Raw genomic sequence first — 22188 nt, 5'->3', positions numbered from 1 at the left:
ATTGTACTGGTACTGCCTAATGAAGGCAGTTGCCAAGTCCTTCCATGATCGGATCTGGGAAGCTTCCAGATTGGTATACCATGCTGCAGCTGCTCCGGCCAAGCTGTCTTGAAAGAAATGGACCAACAACTTCTCGTCCACAGAATACGCCCCCATCTTTCAGCAATACATCCGAAGATGCCCCTTCGGACATGTCGTACCTTTGTACTTATCAAAGTCCGGTACTTTGAACTTGGGAGGGATGACGATGTTGGGCACGAGACATAAATCCGCTAAATCCGAGAATGGGTAATTGCCGAGGCCCTCGACTGCTCTCAACCTCTCTTCAAGCGCCTCAATCTTTCCCTTATCTTCCACAAAGGGAACAAATTCTTTTACGGGTGTGGGTGAGGCTGGGGTATGATGGACTATGTTCGGTTGGGGTAGTTCATGTGGGGACGGATCTTTGAGGTGGAGCAGGGGGCCAAGATGGGTATCTCCTTCCCCATTGTCTTGCCCGGGATAGTCTTCATAAGGTGGGAGTTGCCCCTCAAAAGTAGGGGCTTGGCTTAACTCTTCCGGGGTGGCACGGGGGGTGAAGTCCGGAGGCAGGCCATAAGGATAAGCTTGCGGACTATACCTTCGACCGAACACGGCCGTGTTTCTGTCTAGGCTCGGATTCAAGGCGGGCTGCAGCACCGGCTCCGCTTCCCTAACTGTACTGGAGGCGGTTGCGGTGGCTTTATCCTCTATAGTTTTCTGAAGTTTTAACATAACCTCCAAGATGGAAGCCATTTGATCTTTTATGGCCGATAGATCGGCCTTCATCTGTTCCTGCACACCCTCTTCATTATCCATTTTTCTGGATCGAGTGTTATAGGGGTGCCTTGGTGTTTTCTTAGTTATGATGAAATTCCCAAAGAAATAAACAACGGTGAGTATGCTATCAAAACATGAGTATGCAAATGGATGATTGGAGCACTTGGATCCACCCCAAGATTTTTAGATAACGTAATGAGTCCAGAACTTCTCATTTTATAAAAAGAACAAAGCTTTCATCTAGCCAAGATTATACAAAGGTGTTACAAAAGAACCTAACGATTTCTAATTATATGGGCCATCAAATCTATCATGTGCTGACAGTAATTGATTAGCCCATGGATCTCCTCGGGGGCAGTACACACTTCGGCCATGGCTTTAGCTTTGGCTAACAGACGTGGGAGGTCTTGACTTCCATTTAAGGTCAAGGCGAACCTATCCATCCATATAGTCGCTTCTTGATGCAACGCATCAATCACCCTCCCTCTTGCTTCTTTTTCAGCATACACTTGTGCAAAATCCTCCACTAGCTTTTGTTCATGGGCCATGGACTGGTTCAATTCTTCCTTGTATTACCCTATGATACCTAGCATGCTTTGCTCCGTGGCTTCCAAGTGTTGAGCCAAACTCCTTTTGGACCTCGCGCAAGCAACTAACTCTTCTTTTAATATCATGCCATGCACCCGTGACCGATCTCTCTCCTCTCTTCGGAGCTTGAGCTCATTGTTACTACCCCATAATGCTCCTCGGAATTTCTCTCGGCCATATTCCTCCTTGCGGGCCCTTTTGGTTTCTTGTTCAAGGGCTTTTGCAGTGGCCGCGTTTTCCTCTCGTAACTCGGTGCATTCCTTCCGGATGTGTGTAGCAGCTGACTTGAACTTCTCCTTGGCGAGTCTTGCCTTCCCTAACTCTAAATTTAGAGCTCAGACTTCTTCATCTTCCTCCGGAGCTTTGAAATTCTCCTCATCGATAACTTTCAATTTGGAGAGTCAATCTAACCCTCACGCATGAGTTCTTAGCCATCCATGATAACCTCCAATGATGCCATTTCGGATGCCCCTAAGCTCCTTGTCTTTCTTCAATGGATTCCTCCACGCCTTGTGGATTCTTTGTATAACCTTGAGACCTTGCGCGCCTAGATCCCTCACAAGGCAAGGCGAGAGACTTTCTTCGGTTGGCGCTCCCCTCATGGGGTACCCTAGCTGTCTTATGGCGAGTGTGGGATTATAATTAATACAACCCCTAGTCCCTATCAGTGGAACATTAGGGTAGTCCCCACACGAGAAAAGAACTCCTTCCTTGCCTTCCTTCCAACGAGGAAACCAATTGATCGCGCTGCCCCCTATCCCAGCCAAATGTTGGTCCCAATCGACTCTTCCTTTTTCGGCGCATGATCGATAGCTTTGAAGCGGACACGGGTGTCTCGTGTCTTGTCGGAATAGGTGTGAAATCAACCATACACAGAGAGCGGGTAAACAACAGACAATCCGCGCGCTGTTTTTCTCACACCTCCGGTCAAAGGTGTCAAACAAATCTGCCAAGATAGCCACCACTGGACTTTCCTTGCTATAGTGATATGCGAGGAAAGCATCAATGGCGGCTAAGTCTACCAAACCGTCGACGTTCGGGAAGAGGACAACCCCAAAAATCAGCAAGGCTAAAATGTCTGTAAACGAGCCCCACTTCTCTTGGCTCACCATATCCCTTGCCTTTCCTTCCAAGTATTTCCGAGGCAAGCCCACTACGCCGTTCCGAGTTTGCTTCGTGCGATCCAACTCCTTTGCTGAATCCCCAACCACAGCCGCAATCTTGCTCAAGGAAGGAAGAAAACCGGAGAAGGGATACGGTTTCCTCCCCCCTAGAGGGCATCCTAATATTTCCTCAAACTCTTCAATAGTTGGGACCATTTGGAAGTCCCCAAACGTGAAACACCTCAACGGCTGGTCATAGTATTGGGCGAGGGATACGACAGCTTCCGTAAATACCTCCGTTGCGACCAAATCTAGAATCTTCCTGTACACTTTGCGGAAGGCTTGCCTTTGGAGAGGTCCCATCAATCGTCCTAATTCCTTGAGGCTAGTGACGTCTAGACTTTTAACCTTGACTTGATAAAACCTTTTGCCATTTTGATTTGTCCACATCATTTACCTAAAAAAGGGGTGGATCAAGACTCCGACATGAATGATGCAATGCGTATGCATGAAACGGAAAGAAAACAACACAAAGGGGTAATTCACACATACGAGACCGCAGAGATCCAATTTTAATGCTACGTTTTGGGCATGATGGCGCCTCGACGTAGCATTAAAAAGGTTACATATTACTCTAAAGAAAACAAACATCACTAGCAAAACTAAAAATTGGTGCTATTTACCAAAAAATGCATGAGGACGAATGGCACAGAGCGTGTTTGCTTTTTGCCCCTATTTGGGAACCTATAGGACAATATCTAGGGGTCTCTAGTAACTACTCCCCAACAATTCATAACTCACACGGCTGTTTTCTAGAGGTATCATCACTCAAGATAATAATGTTGTGGCAGTATGGAATACCAGCGACAACACATTATAAAGAGAGAAAGCTCCAGACGAGGTTTCACTATTATCAAGCAAGTCGGAGACCTAGCATGATGATAGATTCACCTCCACTCCTTAAATTCTCATGAACCCGGGTATAGGGCCCCTTTTTTACTCAAACCCGTGGGTGCTTAGAATGCAGTGTAAAGAATGCGAAATAGACCACAGTTATTTACATTTTACACAGTTCAATAAAAGCACACCCAAAGTTCACCACTCCACAAATCCCAAAATAGGCCTAACTCACAAAAAACAGTCCCCAGTGGAGTCGCCAACTGTCGCAACGTGCCCTTCGCGGGCGAGCGAGGGTGAGGCTCACGGGTGCGCTTTCCAAGGGAGGAAAGATGCGCGGAGTCGCCGCCAACGTTTATTTGTGGAAAACGTCGGAAAAACCGAAGGAAACCGGTCAAAATGAAAATTCTAAGTTCGGGAGTTGTATTTACGCTTGAGGAAGGTATTAGCACCTCTTACGTTTGTCTCGAAAGACAACAGCCTATTTTTTAGAATTGTGGAAATTGTGTTACCTTAACTTTTACCTCTTTTTATTTTTTGAGGTCGACAAAAGCGGGGCTTTTGCTCCTACGTACCCTCCTTTGGAGAGGAAATCAGACCTACGTAGTTCTTCCTTAGGCATGGATCAAGTGATTCTCTTTACTTGAGGGATGATCATTTTAAAGCGTTGGACCTTAAAAATGATCCTTTTTACTTAGTAAGAAGCTGAAATGATAAACTTCTAAAAACCTATTTTTGTGGACGAGCTTGACTAGGCGAGTTGATTTTAGCCTTAGTTTCACTTTAGTTATTAGTCAATTCAATTAAGAATGAGAAATTCCAAAGAGAAAACGTCCGATTGATCTTTCGCTTTTATTTTACTAAAAGGTATTTTTTTATTATTATATTATTATTTTACCTCTTTTTTGATTTCCAACGTGGTTACGGCACGACCGAACGGTCAGAATTCATTTTAACCAAAATTAACGGATGATACAATTCAAACGATCAGTGGAAATTTATTTTATTTTTTGATTAAGCGAGAAATGACTTAAATAAATGGCTTAAGCACGTCAAAAGGGGGTATAAAAAGTAAATGGAAACGAGAATAAAAATACATGAAACAAAATGTGGACCACCACGGGTACATAGAATGAATTGAAAAGCTTGGTTTGAGGTACTTACCCGTTGAAGACTGAAGAAAACGATGAACGAACGACGAATCTTGAAGAACGGTCGAGAATCTTCGCATAATTACTCACGGAAATGTTACGGAAACGTTACGGAAGCGCCTCGGCTTGGATTTTCTTCACGGAACTAATTTTCCTCAGCTATTTCGAGAGAGAGAAAAAGTGCCTAAGGGGCTGAAACCTTTTCTTCTTCACTTCTCCCCCTATTTATAGCAAAATAGGGGAGAAGCTTGCCGCCCAGCTCGCCTAGGCGAGCAAGGTTGCTTCCTCCAGAAGCAACAGCCTTCTGGAGGAATCTTCTAGAGGGCCCAAGTGGGCCTGGTTGCTATTTGCTCCCCCATTTTTACTAAATACACCCCCTGCCCCTTTTTTGGTGATTCTTTTTCCGTAACGTTACGAAACTTTACGAATTTCGTAACGATACTTATTTTCCTTCCGCAAGGTTACGAATCCTTACGGATTATGTATTTACTCTTTTTTAGCTTTCGAAGAAGTTACAGAAACCCACGGATTGCGCAAAAACACCTCTTTTCGACTTCCGCCACATTACGTAATTTCACGGATCGCGCAAGCCTGCTTCCTTTTGATTTCTGAGACGTCTCGGGACTTCATTTACTGTGAAACAAAGGACGCCAAGTATCTCAAAGCGGCTAACCAAAGGTTGCATGTCATCAAGTAATAATCCCCGGACGAAATTAGGGTATGACACACACATTTAACGGAAACACTACATAAACGATGGTTTACATATCGCACGTCAGAAAATCGGAAGACAAAGTGAGACAAAGTTATGTAATTGAAACGACATGAATGTGTAAAGTAGAGGAATATAACGCAGTATACAAAACCACTACAGAAAACAAGGTTTACATAACGAAAATGAGAATATTGGAAGAAAAAATGAAACAAGATTATGTAACGCTATGTATAAGAATGTGGACAATAGAAAAAAAGTACATCGTTCACACAACCACTACACAAATGACGTTTGATATAACACAACTGACAAAATGTTAAGAAAAACAGAAACAAAGTTATGTATTTCAAAGGAGATGAATGTCGAAAGTAGAAAAGAAAAGAACACATACTTAACAGAAACACTAAAGAAAGCAGGGTTTACATAACGCAAGTCATAAAATGGGAAGAGGATGATGAATATTGTTAGTCAGACGAACATGACAGCATCAGACGTTTAAATAATAGTTAAGAAACAATAATGAAGATACACATATAACCAAAGCATGGATAATGGAAAGGTAGTGAAAACTTACAAAAAAGGACGAGGACGATGAAGTAGAAGCCATTCTGATTCGCTGAAGGAATGTTGTCGTTCGTTTTAGTTTCCAGAGGGTGACAACAAAAAAACACAATTTGTAAATCGAAATTCTTTTTTATAACCCGTGCACATGACTTATGCGGCACCGGTATTCAAAACGGTTCATATTCCAATAGTAGTCGAAAATTAAATAATAAAGTAATGGCTGCTACACTTCCGATGACGACTAATTTTAAATAATTATGTGTTAGTTAATAGTCATTAATTTGACATTTGTAATTACATGGGAATGTCATATTAATTTTAGTAAGTATAATAAATTGTATATTTATAGCAAAACATTGTGTTCAATTAAAATAAATTGTGTTTTCTAATAATATTAATAATAATATTTATTTATTATACTATACCCACATTATGAAGATTTTCGTCAAGGTTAGTCTGCTACTCAATACTGATGATTACACCTCGAAAAACTGCGCCTACTATGAAGTAGTTGTCCAGTAAAGGTAACCTTTGACAGTCTACTCATTAAATGGATAACCATTGTTGCTTAATCCGCAAGAATTTCAATGATATGTGTTCAACTTAATTTTTATATTTACCGGTATTACGACATGGGCATTGTTGCGGTGTTGGCAGCTTTGAACCTGCAAGTCATTATAACAATACAGCCAATCAACATATAAAATTATAAATTAAGCATAAACCATACACATCTTTCCGTTAATGATGACAAAATTACAGCAAATAAGTCATCCAACATTGTCTTCTACCCGAAGGTAAGTCAGTTGCATGACTAGGCACAAAATTAAAGCAACATGATTGAAAGCTTCACAAAATAAAATAAGCAAAGCATATTTGACTATTGACCGTGGACTGCAACATTCAAGTGGACTCGTCATGTTCATCCCATATGGGCTCCTTCCTGAAGATGATCTCCCACACATGTTCGTTAGGCCGATAATAGAAGACGACCTCATCTCCACCCATCAAGTCATTGTCCGTTAAGAATCTGTGCCAAGGGTCATCCACATATTGTTCACCATTATGCATGGAGATGGTCCATATGTCACGAACGTCACTCCTATGTTGCACGGTCATACATGGTCTTGAAGCATCAACAAAATCGACAGCCTCGATAGGCAACAACTACAGGACAACAAAGGAAGTCACATTTCATACTATTGTTAACAACAAACTATGACTACTTCATGATATGCATAAGGTCTGACCAATGTTGTAGGTTTGGAGATGATACCGTCGGTTACATCGACAGTAAACACATATTTCCTAGTGGTTGTGGGAGGCCTTCCACATGATTGCCTATCCAGCAGTGGCATAAAATCCAAAAAAAAAAGTGAAATAATTGTCAGGTGAAACAAAACGGACCAATACACCTTCATGTATGTTGAAGTTTCTTCTGAAGTCTTTCAGTCCATCGGCCAGGTAGTATTGCTGACCATTTTTCCTAACCTTAATGAAGTGCGGCGCTCCATTATATTGTATCTGCACATAAGCAGGGTAATGTGGAGCCCATTGCTTATGATAAGCTCTGGGGACCTCAATGTAGTTCTGCAATGTTACATTTCATTTCACAATTGTAAGTTGGATCATTTAGTCAAATGGATAAAATTTGGTCTGTTGTTTTCAGAAAATGTTTGACATAGTTACCCTATCAACATGGAATACTGTCTGAAAGGAGTATACGACTGTGCATGGCGACAAACTGGGAGGGGATTGAAATCCAAAATTTGCCCTAATTAGTAACTGCCCCAAATGGTGTGTTTCAAATGATCGAAGGACTTATGGGACTGGACGCGGTGGAGCCGTCGGTCCTCATGATATGTTAAGGGTGGTGTCTACTTCTGGGCAACACTAGTTAAAAGAGAACAAAGGTTAAAGGTTGTCTGAGGCACAAAAACATCCAACTATACATATTATGCGTCGACAAAGTAATGTCAAAACACAAAATTGAAAACGACAATAAAAATTGCAACATAAACACAAAACTAATGTTTCATTAAGGGTTGCAAAGCTGACGAGGGAAAAGGTGCAGAACAGAAATAGGAAGCAACAAGTAAGTGAACCCTAATTCCGAATAATACACATTTGTAAACAATAATGCACAACTGCAATGGTATTGGAACCGAGAAACACATGCAAGGATACATTTCAGGGCCGGAGAAAGTAAGGTCAAAACGCAAACCACTATGACCAGGCAAAACAAGGTGCAGAAAATCATGACGAACCAACAAATAAGCAACAAATGAGACATAGAGAAAAGATAATTATGTTTTATCGACCCGGTATGGAGGTCCTCAAAACCTTGTGACGAACAGGAACCTGTAATGACGTTATGGAATTTGCGATGAGGAGGAAGATGAAATCGCTAAGACTTGAAGTTCAGCACACGATGCACATGGAAGGGGGGAACGTTGAAAAGGAAAAATGCACAAAGAAGGAAATTTCAAAAATCGATTACTGAGTTGAACGTCGCAATAAATGCCCTTAGTAAGCTAAACGTAGGGGTCACCATAGGGTCACGCGACTAGCATAAAAAATGAATGAATGACCCATCAGCGACTTGCATCAGTATGATGTTGGGACGAGGGCTATTTTGGTCTTTGTACACACACCTGAAGGAAAAGTGTATTCATTCAGCAATCGTGTGTTTTAGGTTGTTGGTCACTGTTTTTTGTTTTTTGTATTTCCAATTCATAATAAGGCTTTTAGGCGTAAAAAAAATTATCATTTTTGCTGTAATATGCGTTATATTTTTTTCAATATTTTCAAATATCTTAATCTTATAATTATAGTTGGTCGCATGATGTAACGTAGAGGAAAATAGAGACGCAGAATGTGACGTACATTGTTTGTATATGTGTGTTGTCGTTTACGTGCGGTTGTTTCAGTGACTGAATGAGAAGTGATGATTATTAAGCATTAATGGTGTTTTCCAATAGCGTGCCTACGTGTAACGTTAACGTGACTGCATTTGCACTTTCAAATCGACCAACAGAGACGGAACTGAAGAGGCGCCATTTCGAACTCATGATTTGATGTTTTGGAATCTGAAAAGCCATGTTGTTTGATTTCGCCCATCTTGAAGTGGAGGAGTATTAATTACGGACGCGTTCTCCTAGGGTTTTCAATGCATTTCACAATTAATGCAATGGGACGAAACGGGATGAAAAGATTTAGCCAAATCTGTCGGACATGATATAAGACGATATAATAGTCATGGATTCCATTTTTACACATTACTTGGTTTCAAAATATAAAATCCGAAACGTTTGAAGCGTCAAGCGTAATGGACCCACGTTTGACAGCTGACAACATTAACATCAACGGTCCACACTTTCAGATGTGACAAGATTAACATCGATGGTCGGGAGCTTCTTATCCTCATCCATCAATGAAAAATGGACGTACAACATTACACTTATAATATTGTCACGCTTATAATATTGTCAATTAATGTCGTTAATGTATTGGTTACTTATGTATTACTGTTACAGACTTAGGAATACATTACATTTATTTGTAGGGGAAAATATATTGTGTGTATTTTTTTTTAACATTACGAATACATTTAATTTCGTTGATATTTACTCATTTATGTGTGATAATTTTTAAAAATAACAATAATCAATGTTAATTTCATTCATTAATTTTTTCCCCTCCACCATGTCCTTATGACTTAACCAAAAAATAACTCCTACTAATATATTTCTAAACAAATTTTCAATATATTTTAATCTATACCTTATTTCAATTAATATTTTAAAAAATATTTTCAATATTTTATCAATATAACAGTTACTGCTATTTGAAATTTAATATAATTGTAATTACACTTGTCTCCATATATGTTTAAAATTGATATTTTAAATATTTATATTATGTTATCACTAAAATGAAAAGTTTTTTGTTACAGTTATGTTTTATCATATAATTAATTATAATTCCAACAATTGTAAAATTAAAAGAAACAAATTTTAGTTACACAATCTTAGCTTTTATTATGTAATTAATTATAATTATCAACATTATAATTTTTTTATAAATTAATTATTGGTTTTCAACTGAGCCAATTAATATGATGTGATGTATATAGGTCATGTTATTTAATGGAATAACAATTTTTTAATTGTTATTATTTGTTGTATTATAAAATTCAAGATTTCAATTTCATATCAAATTCACAGCTTAACATATAGTTACATTACTACTATATTTTGACCATGTTATATCTATGACGCAACTCATCCACAACTTAATTCATGTGAAATTTCCTTATGAGACTTTTCATGCACAATAGAATATATTTTAAATACATAAGTTTGACTTGTCTAGTATGACCAAAAAACCTCTAAAGTACTTAAAATAAATTACCCTTTCATAAGTGAAATGAATCCCAATAGCAATGTAGGAACACTTGCAAAGTACTTAAAATAAAGTATAATAGTACGTATAATACTTTCATGACTTCTTAAAGTTAGGTTTCAGATTTCCTTTTGATAGTATTAACATGTTGCTCGATAAGCATAAAATTTGTAATGTAGGTTATGTATCATTTTTTATGTTTGTGTCAGCATGCATTCTAATAAGGCAACGAACTAAAGAAAGTTATTAATTAAGTTTTTAAGTCAATTTTGTAAGTAAATTTATTCATAATGGTAAACAAGTAAACCAGCTGTTTATTAAAGTAGTCACTACATTTCAATATATGTTTTGTGATGAAAAAAAGTTGCGACTAAAGACTTAAATATTCGTCACTACGAATATTTACTGACAATATTTTTATAAATAAAAGTTTACATTAAAATATAACAACAAAGTCATTACATATTGAACGATAAACTAAAACAATAGTATCAAAAAATACGTAAATCAAATACATTAATACAATATTTACATTGTGATAAAAATAATGAAGACAAATTACAATTTTGGTTTTAGAAAAATGACCGGATAATAAGTCTAAAACAAAATATTTAATAAAGGAATTCGCATTACTAACATGAGCACTTGAGTTAGTAGGTATATACCACCCACATTTTACAAAGCTTATTGTATAGTGTGGAAAAAATATGTATATAAAAATGAGTAGGTATATATCACGGACATTCAACCAATTAAATAATCAGTAATAATAATTAATATAAAATGAAAACAAATATATAGAAATGATAAAATAATAGTTATTAATAAAGCAAAATAGATAAAGATAAAAGATACTGACAAAAATTAGGAAACATAAAAACTACTATTTTACGTATTTATTTTAATTTTTGTACTCAAAAATTTATTATTACTTACTCTTAATATGTTTTGTAGTCATATATTATGTTTGTTGCTTGCTATAAAAATTGTTATGATGAAGATTGTACAAAGTCCTTTCTTGACATTTACTCTAACTAATACAACTTAATTTAAAATTGTAATTTATATTTTTAGTTTCATAGAAATAATAGATGAAATTTTTTATTAAAAGGTAGTTGATATTTTAAGTACCCTCAAATCCACCACTACAGGGTTCTTGGTAAAGAAAAAATAAAAGAAAATTAGGTGGTTATTAGGGATGGAAATGTCTCGAGCCACTTGTCAAGGGCCTATGGCTCGGCCTATTTAAGGCTCGCCTCGGGTTGGGTTGTTTACTATAAAGGTCAACCTCAAGCTTTTTAAATAACTTTTGTAGATAAAAAGGCCAAAGTCAAACTATAAAAAAACCTTGTCAAGGTTGACAGACCGGCTTGTTTAAGTAATAATATTAATATTGATAATAATAATAATAACTATTATCTATACCATTTTTATGACATTATAGATGACAGGATGAAGTGACATAAAGTATTTACATAGTTCACTTGCATGTGGTAAATTTTCAAAAATAAAAAGATTGAAGTTAAAAGGATAATGCAACCAGATTAATACTTCCAAAGAAAAGAATATTTTGTTAAGACATTTTCAGACAATTTAAATATTTTTATTTGGCTATATTAGTATAAATCATCTTTAATCCATATATTTTTTAATTTTATGCTCTTTTTTTCATTTTCTTTTGATATTTTTTGTGTTTTAATAACTTCAATTCAATATGATTTTGTTTATCAATTATTTTTGGATTTGTACATTACTTATAAAAATTTTATAAGTTTCTTTTTTTAGTTTGTATTTCACTAGGTTTTAAAACAATTAATTGGTTAAAGACGTCTTTAAGCAGACTTTTAAATAGGCTCGTAGAGAGGCGGCCTCTCATTTTTTTAAATTCACTAAATTTGTAAATAAAATCTTATATTTTTATATTTTATTTTATTTATATTTATATAATTCAACCCATTGATTTTAATTTTTATAATTTGCACCCACTGACTTAGGCTCTTGGATCCGCCGACGTAGGCCAAGTCAGGCTTTTATGTAAGCCGAGCCGAGCCTTTATAAAAAAAGCAAATGACAGGTCATGAGCCAAGCTCAAGCCTTGCGTATTCAACTGAAGCCGAGCTTAATCAAAGTAAAGCTTGACTTGGCTTGGCTCATTTCCACCCCTAGTGGTTATGATTCTACTCTACTTATATTTTACTGCTGTCTATTTTAAAAGTTAACCATACAAAACTTGTTGTTAGTTATCTACTGACATCCTAGTACAGAAATGTCAGTACAATGAATATATAATATTTTTTTCTAATAATATTTTAAGGTGACAATAAATTAATATACATGTGTTTGAAAAGTCACATAACCAATATTTAATTGAAATTATTTTCATATTTTCACTTTTTTGCATATAATAAGTATATTTAACTACTTATCTCAAATGTCAACGTAACGAACATTCTACCCATTGATAGAGATTTGTATTCATTACTAGTAAATAATTTTAAAAATGACATTTACAACATAAATAATATTTCATTAATTACATTTTATTATTTATATTCGAATCATTATTTTTTTCTATTATTTATATGATAGTATTTATGTTTTCTTATTTTTATGTTATTATTTATATTTGCATCATTATATTGTTTTACTTATTTGTTATTATTTATATATTTCATTTATATTTTTGTTTATTTTTATTATTTGTATTATCTTATACTAAGAGGTTATATCTTCAAATGTTGTTTTTCCTTAAAATTTTAAATCATGAATAATTTGTTAATTACTTATTATCTCAAAATTGCTTTCAAATTTAATGTTGTCAATTGTAATTAAAAATAAATAGACTAATAAAATATCATATTTATGACAAACTCATTTTTTTCTTTTTGCCATAAATATCTTAATAATATTGACTACTAGAATATGCATTAGTAACAATTTTAAATATTAAAATAATATATGTAGAAAAAATGTAATCAATTTATTTTAAATATCAAATAAATATGTTCACAATGTATTAAAATAATTCTTTATTTAATATATAACTATAATTATATTTACAAAAAAATTAAATTTAACGGAAACACAATTTTTCTGTATTAGCCAATTACTAAATAATGACAATAATGGATAATACGAAACAATATTTACAAAAATATTTGCTTTCTTCGAAAACGTAAAGGTTGATACCAGTGTCCGTCAAATCAGTCCTACCATTGGTGGCTTCATAATTGGATTCTGGCTGCCATCAAATTGCCTTTTGCTCCTTCAACTGTTATCCTCACGTAGACAGATCATTTTACTAATCACTTCCTTCAGCTTTCACTAAAAATATTATATTATATTATATTATATTATATATATATATATATATATACTTATTATTATTATTTTAGAATACTTTAGAAATATCGTCCCTTTGCAAAATCATTCAACCCACCGTCCTAGGTTACAGTATCGGTCTATGACAACCACAACCTGGCAAACTCTCTTTCGCAACCCTCATCAACCTTCCGAACTTCATAATCATGGACTGCGACAGCCTGGGGAGACATGATACACGGTGAGTGTCACCGTTAAATATCACAAATACTCAAATCCTTCTACTACCTTTGTTGGTTGTTTGTCTGATATTAGTCAATGTTGTTGCATGTCTACAAGGAATGCACAGAAAGAGGTGCAAACATCAGTTCGGATGGAGGACAAAGCTGGCACACAACATTCTTTTTTTTTTCTTTTCTTTTTTAGGACCCCTGTTGCAGATCGAAATGGATGGAGTTTGGGTCAGCTCATGAGCACTAAACAAATTCCTAAAGTGATTCACAAAAGCAAGGGCAATTTCATCTTGGGAGGAAGTGTTATGCCCATCCTCTAGCCTTATGGCAGCAATAAATCGACTGTGTCTGTTGCGCTTAATTAAAGCATGAAAGAATTTGGAGCATTTATCAGCCTGCAGGAGATATTTGTTTTTGATGAGCTGAGCAAATTTCATAGACTCTGCTTTTCTAAGCATAATGGTCTGCCCTCTAGTGCGGTTTGCCAGAGCAAGAAGGGAAGGATCTTGAGGATTTTGCTTTAGAGAATTAAGCACACTGTTATATTCAGCCTCAGCTAGCTCTACTCGGTTGGAGATGTTGCTGAACTCCTGCTTAAAAAGATTCTTCAAGGGAGCTTTAAGAGCTTTCAATTTCTTACAGACCTTGAACATGCTACAGCCATGAATATTTTGCTTCCAGACATCTGCAACAATTCTTAAGAAATTTGGATGATCCACAATAGCATTGTTGAATTTAAATGGAGAATTACCTCTAGGCACTACCAACTCAGTGGTGACAACTAGAGGAGTATGGTCTGAGATAGAAATAAACTCCATAACTTCACAAACAGAATTTCCAAAGGAATTGAACCAGGCCTGGTTACATAAAGCTCTGTCCAGTTTGCTCCACACCCTGCCATTAGTCCACGTGTATAAGGGGCCATGAGTGTTGATGCTCCCCAACCCCAGGTCAGAATAGCAATCAACAAAATCTTGCAACTCATAAGCATTGGGCTCAGCTCCATTGAAACGGTCGGTGGGAGACAGAATGGAGTTGAAGTCACCAATGAGGAGCCAGGGGCAATTCATATTAGCATTGATACTATTCAGATTTATCCAAAGAGATCTTCTTGCCATAATGGAGTGAAGACCATAGATGAATGAAACCTGAAGGCGCTTGGCAGTGGTTTTACAATCAATAGCACAATGAATCAATTGGGCATTTGACTCCAAAACAGAAAGATGAATCTTATCCTGCTTCCAGAGGATAAGAATTCTGCCAGCATTATGAGAAGCGAAGTTATGGGTGAAGTGCCAGTCACTAATCTTTCTTCTCATGATTTCCTCAACTGAAGCCTCATTCAACTTTGTTTCCAACACATCCATGACGTTAATTTCCTTGCAGCGAAGGAAGTTCTGCATCGCATGATGCTTCAGAGGCAAATTAAAGTCTCTGATGTTCCAAGAGGCAATGATCATGGATTCGAACGGGAGGAAGCCTCCTCGACCCTAGTTACAGCTTTATGATTTCTTCCTCTTTGGACATCAGCTTGCATATCCTCAATACGGGTTGTCTTTATGAGTGACACTTTTTTACCTTTTTTCTGGTGTTTTGTTTTCACCTGAACAAACCCCTCTTCTATAGGATCATCCAACTCAGTGTTCCCTGTTTCTTTGAGGTCAGAAGAATTCTGAAGGACAAGAACATGATTTGCAACCAGAACATGTTTTCTGTGATGAGGGACAGACATATTAGTCTGGACATTCTTTGGATTATCAGAGGGGCCTGCTGTATTGGTATGTGGGGGCATTGCTGAATCACCCACTTGTGGCTGATCCAAGGTGGGGCAGGCTGTGATGAGAACAGGCTTATTTGTAGTGACAGCTTTACAATTAGTGAGGCGGTGCCCAATCATCTTGCAGTGACTGCAAAAAGAAGGTCTATTTTCATACTCAATCTTTTGCACAAAAGTCTTCCCTGTAGGAAGTCTAAATCGCACTTCATCGATGAGCTCCAAAGAAGCATCAACCTCAACTAAAGCTCTAGCAAAAGAAATAGACCCCTTAGAAGCAGTAAGATGGTCAGATCGAATGGGCGAACCAATCTTGGACAGGATTTTCCGAGGATTCCAAAGCTCCAGAGGTAGATTTCTGAGTTTAACCCAGACAGGGATCTTGCTGAGCTCCTCATTGCCAAAGTCAAAGAATGCTGGCATAACCTTCAGCAGTAGGGGTCTTTGAAATATGAAATAAGGGCCTGCAGAAAGGACTTGGTTCAGATCGTCCTCAGACTCAAATTTAAACACCAGCCAACCACTTTCATGAGCTGAGTATGAAAACTTGACTCCCCATTTTTGGCAACAATCCAGCAGAGCTTTCTTTCCTGGGAATCGACCAGCCACATAGCCAATAAGGCTATGTCCCCAAGCCTTTTCCAGGGGTTGCAAATCTGTTTCTTCCAACAGCACTTCATCATCAAAGGGTGGAGGGGAGAACTTCATTCCAAAACCTTTGGAAGGACTTCTGTTATCTTTGAATAGATTAACCCAAGGAGTGGGAGCCTTATTGTCGTCTAACTGCGATGATGACTTAGAGCCACAGGAGTGAGATGAATCATCATCAGTGGTTGAATCATTGTCCCCTAAGGTGCAAGAAACCTCTGGGGAAGATTCAGATTCAGCACTGCATTCCGACAAATTATCAAACACTTGGTGTGCGACATCATCAGTTTTTGCAGAACTTGTCCCTGTTTTTTTTACGAGCACCTTGCCTACAAGGTTATCCTGTGAAGCAGTATAAGCATTCTGATTTGCTTGGACAACATCCAAGCAACCAGCCAGACCAGAAGTAGCAGATGTTTGGGATTTACCTGAACCGGAGGTAGTACCCTTCACCATAATTTGCTTTGCAACTGAGTGCGATTGACGACCCTTGTTCTTCCCCATCAAGAGCAATTCAAACTGGCACACAACATTCTTTACAGGTACACCATGTTGCTTTCAACGAGTTTTTTGTATTTGCAGGTGCACAACATTCATCATATGCCGCCACTTTTCATTTTGACCCGTTGTTGCTTTCAACTTCCCTTAGGAACCATTCGCAACCAATATGGCTACATTGGCTCAGGAAAAGGATCAAGGGGTCCTTCGTCATACCTCTGCTGCTACAACCTTGGATGATGTCGTCGGTGCAATAAAGGTGCAACATTGTCCTTCACTTTAACACATGTTTTATGTTTTCATATGAACTTAATTTCATGACAAAAAAATTAAACCAAATATGTACTAAATTGTAAATGAATGTTACATTACGAGGATTTACACATATTTGACATTCGCATGAAGCATTTGAGTCAAACGATGGAAAACATGGACAAGCATAACAGAACAAGACTGGATGCAATCGAAAACACTAACTACACAATGTTGAAGGTCATTTGCAACTTTGTGAAGCAAGACCAGAATGAGTCAATGAAAGATGCTATGGACAATGTAGCAATGAGTGGAACCCAAAATACTTGTGTGAATGATCAAACACTTCGGTGTCAAAACCCTAACAAGCCGGTGTCCACCCCGACACTAAGGTCGACGAAAAACGAAGCATACTCCAAATCAAAGGCAACTTTGAACAATATTGAAACGATATTCATACCAGGCGACGACGACGATGAATTTATGAAGCCGTTGGCAATGGGAATGAAGGGAAAACTTGCGACTCAGGAAAGTAAAACCACCTACTCGTCTTCGAGAACAGTAAACCTTTCAAGACCGAACCAGATGAACACGACAGATGACTCCTCCCCTCCCGAACCATTCATGAGCAACTACGTTACTGGACTGACAGCAAAGGTCAAACATATTTATTAATCCGTATTGCCAAAAACTTACATACTAAAATTTGGTTCGGATCATTTTCTGACGTGCATGTAATCTAGGGCAAGAACAAGAAAGAAACCTTAATGGTGCCTAGGAAGTTGACTTTTCCCCAAGACAGTTATCGGACTTCAAAGAAGCCAAAAATTGACCAACATTCACAACCTTCGAATGCTAAAAAAGTGCAACAAAGTAGGGGCAGTTCGTCTGGAAACATCAGCAACAACAACCCAAGCCGGATCTTTCATAGGACTCAGACCAATTCCAGTAGGGGATACACACACACTATTCTTAAGGTGTTGCAATTCATACCATTTCTATTTGTTTAACTATATTGTTGCATAATATTAATATGTTTTACATGTACAGAACTTGCCCTGCTGCTTCAAGCCAACTGTGGACATGAATCTTACATTTGAGGAGACACAAGTTTGTGCATATGTGTTCAACCCTAATGTGGACCCGAGGTACGTAGCTGACAGTATGGTGATACTTGTAGATAAGTTTTCGTTCATATATATTCATGGGTACTCTTTACTTGGAATTCCACTAACATCGAAATGTTTGTTTTTTTTATTTTAATTTTTGTAATAGCGGGAACGAAATTTTATATAGGGTAGGAAACAACTTGGGCACACGACAAACCTTTCAATCGTTGTGTCCCAATAAGTCAGTAAGGGAAGAGGTATATGGATCATTCGAAACTATGATATTGTATACATGCTACAAAATAGTGACTGTTAGAATTAATGTCTCATGTGAGAGGCATGTGACTTAGTAGGGACTAATAAATAAATAATTAATGATTAAGGGCTAAATTGTAATTGGGCTTAATAGGAGAAGTTTCTAGGTTAACTGCTACTTGATGAGAGTAGTGGTTATAAAAGGGGCTTAATACCCACTAACGTGAAATAAGGTCCCCTTACTGACCTGAAAGTGTTCTTTTCTCACCCATAGTCATCACGAACGGAGAGAGACAGAAAAGAAAGGCCTAAGGAAGTGAAATCTTATTTCTCTCCTTTTCAAGGAAATCAAAGTGCACTAGAGAGAAGTTCCTATGGAGAAAGGTACACATCATTATCTATTATTCTTTATTGATTGTTTGTGAGAATCATAAATTTCAAGATCCTGTTGGTTTTCTATAATTGATAGTCTAGGAAACCCTCAAGAATTTTTACATGTGGTATCAGAGCATGTGTTATGAAATTTATGATTCTCCAAGAATGATTTAATTTCTCCCAATTATACATAAACCCTAATTATGAAATTTAGGGATCTTTAATTTATATTACATGTATTTTCAATTACATGTTTTGATAACGTGCCTTTCGTGTTAATTATATTTTCCACTGCAAAGTATGAAATTCTGCATATATAAAATTTCATGAGAAGGAAAGCCATGAAAACTGTAGAATTTTTGGAAATTACATTTTGGAGAAAGGGAATGAAAAGCAAAAAAAAAAAAAAAAATTCCGCCATCGTGAATTGTTTTATTTTGAAAAGCTGTGTGGCTGTAACAATAGGTTATCTATAATTCCTATATTTTTAGAAGCTGCGCAGCGTACGTAGGAGTAGGTTATCTTTAATTCCTATATTTTTTTTAGAAGCTGCACAGCGTACGTAGGATTGCTTTTAATTATAATGCTTTGAAAAAGGAAAACGTATGCGTACCAAATACCTTGCAGCTTTTAATTATAATGCTTTGAAAAAGGAAAACGTACACGTACCAAATACCTTGCAGGATGAATGAATATTATGAAAATTGCTATTTGCAATCTTTGTTTGTTATTTGCAATCCCACCTGCCTTCTTTTTCTTTCGAATGTTATTGTTGAACATTATTGAAGGATTGAAAGTTTATGTCTTATAATTAATGTGAATGTTTTGAAATTATTGGTAACAGTAAGTATGTATATGTTACATATTCCTTTGAATGTGTTTGAATGCAAAATACAAATAAATGTGAAAATTATTTTATGGCCTAGAATGGAATTAATGGAATGGCTATGAATTGTTAATAGCAATAAGTATGTGCAGGCCATATATATTTGGTTGGAATTAAATGTATGTTAAATTTGTTAGTCACCAAAGTGGCCAAATTTGTAAGGTTATTTAATTCCAAATTAATGATTATTTCAATTACTCATAGAATAATGGATGCTAAATTATATGACTGTTGGCTTATGGGTAATTGAAATTCATTGTTATAAGGCATTTATGGATCGCCCAAAGGTTGATTAGTTGTTCTTATAATTAATGAATATTATTGTAGGCAATTTGTGTGTATCATTAGTTTTATTTATAAACCCAAAGGAAATAGATACTACTAATTGGTGCATATTTAATTGTCAAATAATGTTAAAATTTTATTAGCATCATCATGTTTGTATGTTGTGTGTTGGTGTGTCACCCAAAGGAGAACATCAATATACATTGATTGTTATTTGAGTAAATTATATGTATGACTTGTGTTTCATGTACCAAAATGCTTATGTGAAGTTTTATTATGCAGTACCTGTTCCCAACTCATTGAATTCTCATGTATCATCTGTACCAATTTTTAATAGGCTTAACTTCTCTGACTGGAATGAGCAAGTCCAATTTCATCTCGGTGTTTTGGATCTTGATCTTGCTATATTGGAAGAGAAGCCTACTACTATTACTGATGCTAGTAGCAATGAACAGAAAGCTCATTATAAAGCTTGGGAAAGATCTAACAGACTCAGCCTAATGTTCATGAGAATGACTGTTGCAGACAGTATTAAGATAGCTCTCCCTAAAATCGATAGTGCTAAAGAGTTTATGGGGTTAGTGGGAGAGCGCTCTCAAACAGTTGATAAGTCTCTTGCTGGGACATTAATGAGTACACTAACCACCATGAAGTTTGATGGTTCGTGTACTATGCATGAACATGTCATTGAGATGACAAACATTGCAGCAAGACTTAAGACCTTGGGAATGGCTGTGAATGAGAACTTCCTTGTTCAGTTTATTCTAAACTCATTACCGTCTGAGTATGGCCCGTTTCAAATGACCTATAATACCATGAAAGATAAATGGAATGTGCATGAATTGCACAGTATGTTAGTTCAGGAAGAAACGAGGCTTAAGAATCAAGGAAGTCACTCAATCCATTATGTAAGCCACCGAGGGAATCGAGGAGCTGGAAAAAGATTTGTAAAGAAACATGATAAAGGCAAAGAACCATTAAATATCAAGGACGGTTGTCGCAACCTACCCTTCGGCGGGAGGGCGACGCGTGACTCGCGGGATGCGTGTTCCATGAAAGGAATACGCGCGGAGTCTCCACCAACGTTTATTTGAGGAAAACGTCGGAAAAACCGAAAAAGACGCGATCTACGAACTTTTAAGTGAAAGGCTCGGGAGTTGTATTTACGCACGGGGAACGTATTAGCACCCCACACGTCCGTCATAAGAGACAGCAGCCTTTAATCAAATGTGCAAACATGACTTAGATTTTTACATTCCCTTTTACGTTCTTATATCTTTTATACCCTTTTTATATTTTTCCTCTTTTTGTGGTCGACAAGGGTGTTTCCCTTTGCTCCTACGTATTCCTCAATTGGGATGAGGAAATCAGACCTACGTAGTTCTTTCTTATGCGTGAATCAAGTGATTCTTTTTTACTTGAAAGGTGATCATTTTAAGGCGTTGGACCTTAAAAATGATCCTTTTTACTTAGTAAGAAACAGAAATGATAAACTTTCAAAATCCTATTTTTGTGGACGAGCTTGACTAGGCGAGTCGATTTTAGCCTTAGTTTCACTTTAGTTATTAGTCAATTCAATTAAGAATGAGAAATCCCAAAGAGAAAACGTCCGATTGATTTTTCGCTTTATTTTACTAAAAGGTATTTATTATTATTATATTATTATTTTACCTCTTTTTTATTTCCAACGTGGTTACGGCACGACCGAACGGTCGGAATTCATTTTAACCGAAATTAACGGATGATACAATTCAAACGATTGGTGGAAATTTATTTTATTTTTAGATTAAGCGAGGAATGACTAAAATAACTGGCTTAAGCACGTCAAAAAGGGGTATAAAAAGTAAATGAAAATGAGAATAAAAATACATGAAACAAAATGTGGACCACCACGGGTACATAGAATGAATTAAAAAGCTTGGTTTGAGGTACTTACCCGTTGAAGACTGAAGAACACGAAGAACGGTCGAGAATCTTCGCGTAATTACTCACAGAAACGTTACGGAAGCGCCTCGGCTTGGATTTTCTTCACGGAATTAATTTTCCTCAGCTATTTCGAGAGAGAGAAGTGCCTAAGGGGCTGAACCCTTTTCTACTTCACTTCTCCCCCTATTTATAGAAAATTGGGAGAGAAGCTTGCCACCCAGCTCGCCCAGGCGAGCAAGGTTGCTTCCTCCAGAAGCAACAGCCTTTTGGAGGAATCTTTTGGAGGGCCCAAGTGGGCCTGGTTGCTATTTGCACCCCCATTTTTACTAAATACACCCCCTGCCCTTTTTTGGTGATTCTTTTTTCGTAAAGTTATGGAAACTTACGAATTTCGTAATGATACTTG

At 36.8% G+C, this 22188-nt stretch overlaps 1 protein-coding gene across 1 annotated transcript; it reads right to left on the bottom strand.

Moving 5' to 3' along the window:
- Positions 1 to 6719: 6719 nt before the first annotated feature.
- On the bottom strand, positions 6720 to 15234 carry LOC114389839. Its single transcript, XM_028350565.1, has 3 exons — positions 14044 to 15234; positions 7224 to 7406; positions 6720 to 6983 (listed from the first exon to the last, which is right to left on the bottom strand). Exons 1-3 carry the CDS (start codon positions 15232 to 15234, stop codon positions 6720 to 6722), a joined length of 1638 nt encoding a protein of 545 aa, XP_028206366.1.
- Positions 15235 to 22188: the final 6954 nt, after the last annotated feature.

This window comes from Glycine soja, chromosome 16 (assembly GCF_004193775.1).
Source record: "Glycine soja cultivar W05 chromosome 16, ASM419377v2, whole genome shotgun sequence".
Classification (NCBI taxonomy): Eukaryota; Viridiplantae; Streptophyta; class Magnoliopsida; order Fabales; family Fabaceae; genus Glycine; species Glycine soja.
The sequence above is the reverse complement of the archived record's forward strand: the minus strand, read 5'-3'. Positions and strand labels throughout refer to the sequence as shown.